Source organism: Eucyclogobius newberryi, unplaced genomic scaffold (genome assembly GCF_026437365.1).
Source record: "Eucyclogobius newberryi isolate DKJ021-1_F unplaced genomic scaffold, fEucNew1.0.hap1 SCAF_21, whole genome shotgun sequence".
Taxonomy (NCBI): domain Eukaryota; kingdom Metazoa; phylum Chordata; class Actinopteri; order Gobiiformes; family Gobiidae; genus Eucyclogobius; species Eucyclogobius newberryi.
The window spans coordinates 22,808,105-22,820,351 of NW_027315846.1; the positions used below are offsets into that span (position 1 = coordinate 22,808,105).

General features: G+C 45.6%; 1 protein-coding gene across 1 annotated transcript; it reads right to left on the minus strand.

Moving 5' to 3' along the window:
* Positions 1 to 442: 442 nt before the first annotated feature.
* lrit3b (leucine-rich repeat, immunoglobulin-like and transmembrane domains 3b) lies at positions 443 to 9,961 on the minus strand. Its single transcript, XM_072457447.1, has 7 exons — positions 9,840 to 9,961; positions 9,170 to 9,544; positions 8,502 to 8,587; positions 4,736 to 5,029; positions 2,606 to 2,665; positions 1,173 to 1,349; positions 443 to 1,122 (listed from the first exon to the last, which is right to left on the minus strand). Exons 1-7 carry the CDS (start codon positions 9,959 to 9,961, stop codon positions 443 to 445), a joined length of 1,794 nt encoding a protein of 597 aa, XP_072313548.1.
* Between the last annotated feature and the right edge of the window lie 2,286 nt (positions 9,962 to 12,247).

A 12,247-nucleotide genomic window follows, 5' to 3' on the forward strand; every position in this document is an offset into this window, starting at 1 on the left:
TTCCTCCTTTTTACTTAAACTGTTGAAAGAGTTTTTCTTAAAGACAAATGGAAACGTCCAACACGTTTTAAATAATTTGTAGTTGTGAATGGGGGCCCCTTCCCACGGTGTGAACATGCGTACCACAAATTGAGATGAATGTTTTCTAAAGTACACTTAAGCCTAGCTAAGAATCCTCTTGCAAACAAAAGCAAAGCAAGCGTTTATTCTAGTTTCAAACTGTCAACAACGGCATTAGTTAAACCCAATATAAAAATTCTAAAATACTTGTGGAAACTGGTATTCCCCTTGTTATTATCATACCAGGGTGTCGTTGTGTGGATGTGTGTATTCAAGCCATTCTACACAACTTGCCAAGCTCTTGGAATCGTGGAATTGTTCGATTGCTTGACGTCTATTTTTGACTTTTTTACAGGTTTAATTTTGCGTATCCGTAATCGTTTTAGACACGTCTGAAAAGCTCAAAGTCTTGTTCAGCGCTGTGGAGTTTTGAAGCGTTCCTTCTAATATACGTATAGAAGGAGGAACCTGGTTTGGTTTTCTGTTGGACGTTGGTGGCGGTTGTGTTGGACGTTGTTTTGGTGGACGTTGTTTTGGTGGTTGTGTTGGACTTTGCTTTAGTGGACGTTGCTTTGGCAGTTGTGTTGGACGTTGCTTTGGTGGTTGTGTTGGACGTTGTTTTGGTGGACGTTGCTTTGGCAGTTGTGTTGGACGTTGCTTTGGCAGTTGTGTTGGACTTTGTTTTGGTGGTTGTGTTGGACGTTGCTTTGGTGGTCGTGTTGGACTTTGCTTTGGTGGACGTTGCTTTGGCAGTTGTGTTGGACGTTGCTTTGGCGGTTGTGTTGGACTTTGTTTTGGCGGTTGTGTTGGACGTTGTTTTGGCGGTTGTGTTGGACGTTGTTTTGGCGGTTGTGTTGGACGTTGCTTTGTTGGACGTTGCTTTGTTGGACGTTGCTTTGGTGGACGTTGCTTTGGTGGACGTTGCTTTGGCGGTTGTGTTGGACGTTGCTTTGTTGGACGTTGCTTTGTTGGACGTTGCTTTGGTGGACGTTGCTTTGGTGGACGTTGCTTTGGCGGTTGTGTTGGACGTTGCTTTGTTGGACGTTGCTTTGGTGGACGTTGCTTTGGCGGTTGTGTTGGACGTTGCTTTGTTGGACGTTGCTTTGGTGGACGTTGCTTTGGCGGTCCTCTTGTCCTGCTGGATCCTGTTATCCTGAGTTTGATGGGGGCCTCCGATGTGCCGGCCATGTTCCTTGCCCGGCAGCGGTACTCTCCGGCGTCCTTGTAGGAAAGTCCGTTCAGGCTGATGATGGACCAGCGCACACCCACACGAGGACTGCCCTGCATAACTGAGGGAGCGAACAGCACGTTAGCTTGAGACTGATCATACTAACGGTCAAGCGTACAAAATAATCAGTGGTAGAAAGTAACAAAGTACAAGCGTAAAAGCACTATACTGCATCAAAAAGTATATTCAGCACAAGTTATCCAAATATGTGCCAACTATGCCAAACTGTTTTACTACAATTATAGCTCCTCTATGATAATAGAAATACATTTTAATGTTTGGGAGACTACAAATACTTATTATAACTGCTAAAAACAATGAATGTGTAAGCATAAGTATAACCATGAATTCCCCAATAGAACCCTGCATAAGAGATAAACAAAACAAAAAGTTTAACTACAATATACACCTACAACTACATATATGTCTGTCCAAAAAACAGTCGCCACTTGGATTCAACTAAGCAAATACAGTATGTTCTCTCCTCCTACTGGATAATTACTGCATGTGATGATCTTTCAGCTGCAACACGGTATTTAACCTGGACTGATGCAGCGAGCGGCTTCTCATTTCTGAAACAACCATGTGGAAAGACAAATCCCGTGGTCATGGAAAGATGTCAGTGTGTTTGAGAAGGGTCAAATCATTAACATTGAGCAGAGAAAACATCTAAGGAGAAGCAGAACGTAATCTACTCCAGATCTGAACCCAAGTGAGAGTGTTTGAGCTGGAGAAGGCTTTGTGCAGTGGTCACTCTCTCCATCAACATAAGATCAACTGTTGGGAAAAATAATGCAACACTTTTAATATTGATGATTGAAACTATGCCACAGTGAATGTGCTGTAATCAAAGCTAAAAGGCACTCCAAAAAATATTAGCACATGTTACTTATTTTTTTTGCCTAGGCAGTGTATATTAAGAAACATCTTTAAAACATCTTTAAAGAGTGGTCACGCTTTAAAGGTGCACTATGTAACTTTTCTGGTTGAGGGTCTGCCACCTGCTTCTCTCCAAGGATCTTTGCCTAGATTGTTGTACAGTACGGCTTGAACTCTGTACATCTCCATGACAGGTGACACCCTGATAGTATGTTTTTTCAAGGTATTTCTGAGCAATAACAACCGATAATTAAATAAATAATAAGTGGAACATTCAAATCCAAGCAAAGCCAAAATAGTTAGATATTTATAGTTAAATAATTTCAAATATTATTACAAATCATCGGGTTCAAAATGTGAGGATTTTCTTTCTTGAATTTGGAAACAACCAAATATGTACTTGTGTTCCGGCGCAGGTTTCACTACGACACGTCTTACCACTTTGCAGGTTCTTTGGCAGCTGATCGTCGTCCTGGGGAATGTCTTGTTGGCAGCAATCTGAATGGAGAAGAAAGGATCGGCTAAAACCATTATCCTCCTCAATGAGTCAGAGCAGAGTCCTGGTATAAGTTTGCAAGCATGTGCTTTTACCTGGGAAAGTCGGGATTTTTTTGTGGACCAATAGTAAAAGCACTTTTTCACAGAGTTTGATAGCGCTAACCAGTAGCATTATTGTTGCTTGCCTTCTTAGTTAGTTAGTTATTTCGGAAAAAATCCTATCATTTTCACTATCTAACGTTGCATCGGTATTTCATTAAACTGTGGGTCTTTCTTGTGTAAATGTGTTGCTCTTATAATTGGGACAACGCACAGCAGACCTGTAAATGTAGTCAAGTTTAGAGCTTTTATAGTATTAAAGATAAACTGACAACTGGTTTGATTTTGGTCCGTCTCCACACAGCAGGGGACGTCAGGTGTGGAAGTAGGGACGCGGCTTTTGTGATTTGTTCGAGCGTTTTTCTACTCGGATAAACATTCCAGAGTTCCAGAGGACCCTTGAACGCAGCAAGACACACCAGGAGTTTAAAATGGAAACTGGTACAGATATTTGTTTTAGATCCGCTGTTTATCTGTGGTTATAATACTTTATCCATTTGTTTGATTGTTGGTGATGAGGTATACATTTGAACATGAATGTGGACTGATTTATTATCTAGTAAAATCCTTATTGAAACCTAATCCTTTAAAAAGATTGAATCAAACTTTTCTATTCATCTTTTTGTTTTGACATTTAATTTAAAAAGCGATTCACACGTGTTTATTTTTGTTGTAGATTGAGTTTATATCTAATATTGACTTACAACACCTACACAGGGACATGTATAGTTGCAATTTACTTTAGAAATCATAAGTCATGACATCCCTTGCATTTGCATTGGTCAACTATACTTTTAAAGTCATAATTAAAATAATAGACTGTATCTATGTGTAAAGCATAGAAGGTTGAAGTAATCTGAAGTACTTTACCAGACAAACTGAAGATAAAAACTGATATTTAACGAGACAGTTTTTTTACAGGGACTACAGTGTTTCAATGGCTCACAAACCGCCTACATCACATGTGTCAAATACAAGGCCCGCGGGCCACATCTGGCCCGCCAGACATTTTAATCCGGCCCGCCGGACGTTTTAATCCGGCCCGCCGAACATTTCGAATTTATATTCAAATTTTTGATTTATTTATTTATTTTAATTGCTCATAGAACCGTAGTTACATCCGTGACCGTTTTTATTGCTAAAACTACAAGTCCCACAATGCCGCCGGTGGCCGCCCCTCCCCCACTGCTGTGTGTACTGCCGAGGGAGAAGTGCTGAGGAGTAACGATGCAAGTTGCGCACTTTACGCACTTTTGAGCAGAAGTCTGAGCGAGGAAAGAGACGTGTGGCTTTAGGAAACACGTGGAAGAAAGAAAGGAGGCGGTTTTGTGGATGTTAGGGGACCCGGCCTGAGCGTCGAAATTCGGCCCACGGCCCAAATGAATTTGACACCCCTGGCCTACATCAAGAACAAGGAAGTGTTTTTGGGCTGTAATTATGTTCTGATTGGCCGAGGACACGGGGTGCACGGTGGCAAAGGCGGTTAGCGCTCTTGCCTCCCAAGAAGGAGATCGTGGGTTCGATTCCCGGACCAGACCAACATCACATGATCTCTCTGGGTGGAGTCTGCATGTTCTCCCCGTGTTACCGTGGGTTCTCTCCGGGTTCTCCGGCTCCTCCCACCGTCCAAAGACATGCATGTGTTAGGCAAAATTGGTGACTCTAAATTGGCCCTAGTGAATGAATGTGAGCGTGAACTGTCTGTAATGTCTGTGTCTCTGTGTTGGCCCTGCGACAAGTTGGCCACTGTCCAGGGTGTACCCCGCCTAAGGCCCGAAGTCACTGGGATAGGCTCCAGTCACCCGTGACCCCGAAAGGGAACAAGCGGTAGAAAATGGATGGATGGATGGATGGATGGCCGAGGACAAAACCAAAGACACCTACATATGCAGCAAGGTCAGGAGAGTCGAATGAGACAACAACAACAACAACAAAAATGCCCAAAAAAGCATACCCAGCACTTGTCTTCACCTGTATATGCCACGGCTTTGACCCAGCTGAGTGTGGGTGTGGGGTAGCCCGTGGCCTCACAGCGCAGGATCACGTTGCTGCCCACGGGGGACACGACGCGGGTGGCTGCGGGCTGGACGGAGGGCCTCACGCAGCGCTGCCACCACACAGGCATCAGCAGCACCCCGCCCTGTCCCACCGAGCGAATGCATATCAGCGCCGGGTCCAACAGAACCACCGGGCTGTCCAGGGACACCGACAGGGACGTCACCAGGGAGATCTGACAGTCACACAGCCACGGGTTGTCATGGAGACCTGAGAGACGGAGAGCAGACGAGGAGAGCACTACAAACATGCAACCAGAAGTCAGAACAGTCAATAGGACACTAAAGTACTTTTGTTTGTCTGTTGGAAGGACAGATGGAAGCGTGAACAGGTAAAAGAGTGGGGAGAGACATTCAAAATCAAAGTACCACTATTACAAAAAAGTTAAATAAAAACTGGGAAAATGCTTAATTGGCTTATTAAAAAACAAGAACCATAAGAAGTATCAAGAATGATCAGGTGCACTGATTGTTTATCCTTCACAGATAAAAATGATTTGAAAACTATTCAAAAAATCAAAAAATCTGTACAAAACTGAACCAACTGTGAGTGAACTGTTCTTGAAGCGGGGAAATTTGAGTTCATGTTCATAAGACATTAAAAAGCGTCTCGATGCTAAAATAACTGAAAAGGAAATCATTGATGTAATCTCCATGTCAAAAATAACAAAGCCTCAGGACCCGATGAGTTTCCTGCAGATTTTTGAAGAAACACTCCTAAGCCTATGGTGTCTCCTCTAGTTGACATGTTCAGAGAATCCTGCAAAAACAGGAAATGACCAAATTCATTAGAGGAAGCTGCCAACGATGTTTTCTTAAAATCTGGGAAGGATGAGGAATGATGTACTTTGTACAGACCAATCTCTGCTCAATGTCTCTTCTAAGATGCTCTCCAAAACTCTACCAGACCAGCTCGAAAACGTGACAGGGCATCTGATTCATGTTGATGAGAAAGGCTTCATTAAAGGTCACAAGGTTTCGTTAATATAAGGATCATATGTTACAATGATCAAAAGATGCACCGGAAGCTAGAGTGGTCCTTATACAATTGATAAAGACAAACTCAGGAAATAAGTGGATTTAAATGGAGCCCAAAATGTTTAGGCTATTTAGGCATTAACCTTGCTAAAGATATTCATCAAATGTATACAAATAATTATTTAACTCTAATTGATATCTTAAAAATGAATATACCGGTGCATAAATGGAAGGACTTGCCAATTTCTCTCATACTAAAAGTACCCGTGAGAAGGGAGCTATTCATTTACTGACTTCAAACTACTATATTGTCGCACAACTTCACAAAATTTGGATATGGACCCGCCGAGGGGGATACACCCCTTTATGGATAAATATTGAAGAAAATATATGTAATTCACTTCTCCTTAAAGATCTTAAATATTTTGGCTGTATTGAAGACGTAGGAAGAAAACCCCCAATAATTTACCAAACCCTAAAATACTGTCAGAACTACCATAAGAGTATAGGACTGAATAATAAAATATATACTAGCTCCCCCTTGTGGCATAACCTAGCTTTACTGCATCTCGGCCGTAACTGCACACAAATAGAACCAAGCTGCGACACACACAATTGATCTCTGTAAGAATTCTCTTATATTAAACAAAAATATAAAATTGATATCTACCGGTATATTTATACAACTCAAAAGCTAAAGATAAAGAACTAACAGGCAAAGATTTTCCCAAGAATAAACCTAAGCCCTTTAGCCTCAAAAACAGAAGAGCTGACCACACCTAAAAACAACAAAAGTAAAGTAAGTAACACATCCTCAGATTCTCAAACTCTCCTTTCAAACACCAGACACAGACATAATCTGTAAAGCGCACATATTATTCTTCTGATTGTAATGTAAATGTAAATGATTTTTCATGTCTCTATACCCTCCATCGGGTGCTCGAGGGTTCATGGGAGTTTGCCCAACCTGTCCACATGTGTTTTGTGGATCTGGAGAAGGCTTTCGACCGTGTCCCTCGGGGTGTCCTTTGGGGGGTGCTCCGGGAGTACGGGGTCCGGGGCCCTTTGCTCAGGGCTGTCCGGTCCCTGTATGACCGGAGCAGGAGCTGTGTTCGCATTGCCGGCAGTAAGTCAGACCTGTTCCCAGTGCATGTTGGACTCCGCCAGGGCTGCCCTTTGTCACCGGTTCTGTTCATAATTTTTATGGACAGAATTTCTAGGCGCAGTCGGGGGTCGGAGGGTGTCCGGTTTGGGGATCACAGGATCTCATCTCTGCTGTTTGCAGACGATGTTGTCCTGATGGCTCCATCAAACCCGGACCTGCAACATGCACTGGGACGGTTTGAAGCCGAGTGTGAAGCGGCTGGGATGAGAATCAGCACCTCCAAATCCGAGGCCATGGTTCTCGACCGGAAAAAGGTGGCTTGCCCTCTCCAGGTGGGTGGGGTGTCCTTGCCCCAAGTGGAGGAGTTCAAGTATCTCGGGGTCTTGTTCACGAGTGAGGGAAGGATGGAGCGTGAGATCGACAGGCAGATCGGTGCAGCGGCTGCAGTGATGCAGTCGCTGCATCGGACCGTTGTGGTAAAGAGGGAGCTGAGCCGAAAGGCAAAGCTCTCTATTTACCGGTCGGTCTACGTTCCTACCCTCACCTATGGTCATGAGCTTTGGGTAATGACCGAAAGAACAAGATCGCGGATACAAGCGGTCGAAATGAGTTTCCTCCGCCGTGTGGCTGGGCGCTCCCTTAGAGATAAGGTGAGGAGCTCGGCCACACGGGGGGAGCTCGGAGTAGAGCCGCTGCTCCTCCACGTCGAGAGGAGCCAGCTGAGGTGGCTCGGGCATCTGTTCCGGATGCCTCCTGGGCGCCTCCCTCGGGAGGTGTTTCAGGCATGTCCCACCGGGAAGAGGCCCCGGGGAAGACCCAGGACACGCTGGAGAGACAATGTCTCTCGGCTGGCCTGGGAACGCCTCGGGATCCCCCGGAGGAGTTAGAGGAAGTGTCTGGGGAGAAGGAAGTCTGGGAGTCCCTGCTCAGACTGCTGCCCCCGCGACCCGGCCCCGGATAAAGCGGTAGAAGATGGATGGATGGATGGATTTTTCATGTCTGTTAGTACTATTATTAGTATAATTGTTGTTTTCTGTAATGAACTCTGAAGATGAATTGAATGGACTAATGGCCAGTGCCTGAGGACTTCTGGGCAGAGAGCGATGGGGCTTGGGTTGGAGACAAGAATAATCAAGATTTTAAAAAAAGAAAAAGGTTTTTAAAAAGTATTGCACTTTTGCTTGAATACACCAGTTTGTATGTAATGTATATATATATTCCATGTATCTTTGCAATGTTAAATAATAAATAAATACATTTTGTTTTGTTTTGAGTAAAAAAAGAGAGAAATGAGTAAAAGAAACAAATCCACTGACTTCTGGTTGAGAGGTGCAGCAGGGGCACCAGGTCAAGCAGGGTCACGAGGGTCACATAGAGGCCCTGATAGGCCAGAGAGGTTGACTTAGACTCAGAACCAAGCGATTACAGAGAGGTGGGCGTGTGGGGGGTAGTAGGGGGAAACGGGCATGCTTTTACTCAAACGTACTTGAATGACTCTAAATACTACTGTGAACGGTTCAGTGAGGAGTGAAAGGGCTAAAAGCTCTAACATGTCTCCTTAATAAGTTCTTACATTACACACAAACTCAGTCTGCGGTACCTAAAACTCTTGTCTGGACAGTGGTTTGCTGCTGTTCGGGCAGAGGAAACCACAGGTCAAGCAGCTCAGCAGGTAACAGAGTCAACCTGAAAAACAGCAGTCACACAGCGGTCAGGAATGCCTCTGTCAAGTACTACAGGTCAGGGACGAGCACGCCAATCATTCAGAACACGCACAACAAACACACAGAGAAGTCCATTATGTTGAGCAGTCTGTGGTTCAATACAGTTGGTTTGGTTCATATTGGACGGGAGATATAAATAAAGAGTTTGTTGTTTGTTTTGGCTCTGTATAACTGTATCATGGAGGCTTTGACCGCCAATCTGGTTTGTTCAGACTTGAGGAAATGGTAATATAAGTGTTCAATGGCACTGATTCAAGTGAATTCATATTGAAAGGAAGTTATATTTGCTTTTAATGAGACAAAATAAAATCAATTTGAAAATTTTGATTCACGTTTTTTGCATATTGTCCAGCCGTAACTGACTCAGTCCATTTGTCGTTGGTTGTTTAACTACTACAGTCCCAGCAATATTTCTATCCTGCTACTTTTGTAATAGTTTATTTACATTTATAATAACATTCCACTCTCCTGAACAGAATGTCTCACCTTAATCTAACCAAATGCCGTATGTCCAGCCCAAGTGCACCTAATAAGTTTGCAGTACCTGTTACTAGAAAGGTCCAGGTATGTGACGTTGGCCAGGAACAGAGCGGCGTGCGCGGGGAGGCTGGACACCAGGTTGTTGTGGAGGTCTAGGATCTGGAGGCGGGGCGTGTCTCGGAGCCCCTCCCACGGGAAGGCGGTGAGATGGTTCCCACCCAGACGCAGCTCCCTCAGGGTCTTGAGGTTCACAAAGCTGCTCGGGTGCACGGACCTCAGGGCGCTGTAGGTCACCCACAGGAAGCGCAGATCCGACAGGTTGTAGAAGGCTGCCCGGGAGAGCCTGGAGATCTGGGTCTTCTCCAGCCTCAGTTTGACGGTGTTGACGGGGACATTGGTGGGAACGGTGAGGATCTCAGGGTCCCTGCACAGCACAGACCTGTTAGGGCAAGAGTCAAATGATCTGAAATGAGCAATGCAAGGACAATAAGAAGGAAACAGAGTGAGAAATAAGACTTTTCACAAGGGCTGAATGAGTTTGAAAAAATGCCTAATTATGATTATGTTGGAAGGTAACGTTGCATTTTACACAAAACAAACGTACAATATTTGAATGGCAGGTTTGCTAGTTCTATACCTTTCCAACTCCCATTAATCTTGCAGCCATAACTTTGGGATACAAGTATTGTCAATCTATAGAAAACAGAGCATGGGTCAGCAACAGCGTCCGTTACCTGGGCTCCTCTGTGGCCTGTGCAGAGCTGCAGGTGCAGAGGGGGGGACAGGCGTCGACCCGGGGCTCTGAGCACAGCAGCAGGGGCAGCACCCACAGGGGCAGCACCCACAGGACTGGCATGGTTCAGCGGAGCGTTCCCTGTGGAGGCTGTTTGTCTCAGGTGCGCTCCACACAGTGAGCAGAGTGAAACTGGACTCAGATTAGCTGGGATTACACACTTAATCCCACGTGTTCAGAAGTCACAATCACAACATCGCACACACGGGGCCGTTTGCTGCCTCTCAGGGAGCTGCAGGACTCACCTCGCAATGATCAACTGGAAAAGGTCCAAAATAAGGGAAAATATTGTCACAGTATTTTTTAGAATGGACAATAACCTTATCAAATCAAATCAATTTATTTTTGTAAGGCCCAAAATCACAACAACAGTTGCCTCTGAGGGCCACAGGGAGAAATGAATCAACAATGTCTGTGGTGGCGATGAAGTCAGACAATGTCTGTGGTGGCGAGGGACGATGTCCCAGGGTCCTCTGTCCTTAGACTCTCCTTCTCGGCCAGGAAAAACTACAAAAAACCTCTTTGGGAAAAAAGCGTAGAAACCTGGAGGAGTTCCAGTGAAGGAGAGATCCGACTCTCACAGACGGACACAAGGAGACTGGAGCTGGACCCACTCTTCAGGCAGAAGAGGGACCGTCTGAGTCGAGCTGGACCCACTCTTCAGGCAGAAGAGGGACCGTCTGAGTCGAGCTGGACCCACTCTTCAGGCAGATGAGGGACCGTCGGGGGCGAGCTGGACCCACTCTTCAGGCAGAAGAGGGACCGTCTGAGTCGAGCTGGACCCACTCTTCAGGCAGAAGAGGGACCGTCTGAGTCGAGCAGGACCCACTCTTCAGGCAGAAGAGGGACCGTCTGAGTCGAGCTGGACCCACTCTTCAGGCAGATGAGGGACCGACTGAGTCGAGCTGGACCCACTCTTCAGGCAGATGAGGGACCGACTGAGTCGAGCTGGACCCACTCTTCAGGCAGATGAGGGATCGACTGAGTCGAGCTGGACCCACTCTTCAGGCAGATGAGGGACCGACTGAGTCGAGCTGGACCCACTCTTCAGGCAGATGAGGGACCGACTGAGGCGAGCTGGACCCACTCTTCAGGCAGATGAGGGACCGACTGAGTCGAGCTGGACCCACTCTTCAGGCAGATGAGGGACCGTCTGAGTCGAGCTGGACCCACTCTTCAGGCAGATGAGGGACCGTCTGAGTCGAGCTGGACCCACTCTTCAGGCAGAAGAGGGACCGTCTGAGTCGAGCTGGACCCACTCTTCAGGCAGAAGAGGGACCGTCTGAGTCGAGCTGGACCCACTCTTCAGGCAGATGAGGGACCGACTGAGGCGAGCTGGACCCACTCTTCAGGCAGATGAGGGACCGTCTGAGTCGAGCTGGACCCACTCTTCAGGCAGATGAGGGACCGTCGGAGTCGAGCTGGACCCACTCTTCAGGCAGATGAGGGACCGACTGAGTCGAGCTGGACCCACTCTTCAGGCAGATGAGGGACCGTCGGAGTCGAGCTGGACCCACTCTTCAGGCAGATGAGGGACCGACTGAGTCGAGCTGGACCCACTCTTCAGGCAGATGAGGGACCTTATAAGGGAAACATCCTGTCATGTCCATTCATTGATTTTCTTTGAATTTTAATTTAGCCTATTTATTTATGAAAATCAAAATCAAAATGCATTAATAAGGCTTGACTCACTTGTTTTGCAGCCGATTCCTGTTCTGCAGCAACAACAACATGGTTAGTGCAAGATAATCAGGTACTGAGGAAGTGGTCTGGTTATTATGAGTTTGTCTGTTGCTTAACTGACCTAAACTTTTATTTTTGACTGGTTTATGTTATATTTTAAAGCATAAGATAAAAGAAGGTAAGTAGGCGATATTGTAGTAGTGCAACATGCGGCTTTCGTCCTGCAGATGGCAGTAGCAACAAGTGTATGACGTCACTTCGGACCCATGGATAGAAATGAAAGGCATTTTTCGAGAAGGACGAAAACACTCCATAAATATGCAGTCTATCTTCATAAAATAAAATAAACATCATTCCTACATTAAGATTCCTCCTCAAAAAACATACAAAGGAATCCGGTTCCTGGCCCCTGAACGTCCCTCCTAAGGTCATGGGGAGGTCATAAGACTAAACAATAATGGGACAATAAAGTTTAACTTAACTTAAACTGTCTTATAGTTAGTAATATTCTGTGATGTGCTCTGGCGTTACCACTTCCTGATCATGTGTCAGAGCAGTGTTCAAACTGACTTAACTGACCTGTACAATCACTTAATAATCTGCGCTTCTTCCTGTTTTTTTATATTCCAAACTAAATTTCAATGCCGTGCTAGCGCCCCCTGCAGG

What these genes read in the sequence shown, in the direction of transcription:
- lrit3b (XM_072457447.1), bottom strand. Translation starts at nt 9,961, where the DNA reads ATGCCAGTCCTGTGGGTGCTGCCCCTGTGGGTGCTGCCCCTGCTGCTG. An exon ending in CAGGCCACAGAGGAGCCCAG is followed by an intron (nt 9,545 to 9,839) that starts GTAACGGACGCT and finishes TTGCCCTAACAG; the next exon opens with GTCTGTGCTGTGCAGGGACC. An exon ending in CTGGACCTTTCTAGTAACAG is followed by an intron (nt 8,588 to 9,169) that starts GTACTGCAAACT and finishes GCTGTTTTTCAG; the next exon opens with GTTGACTCTGTTACCTGCTG.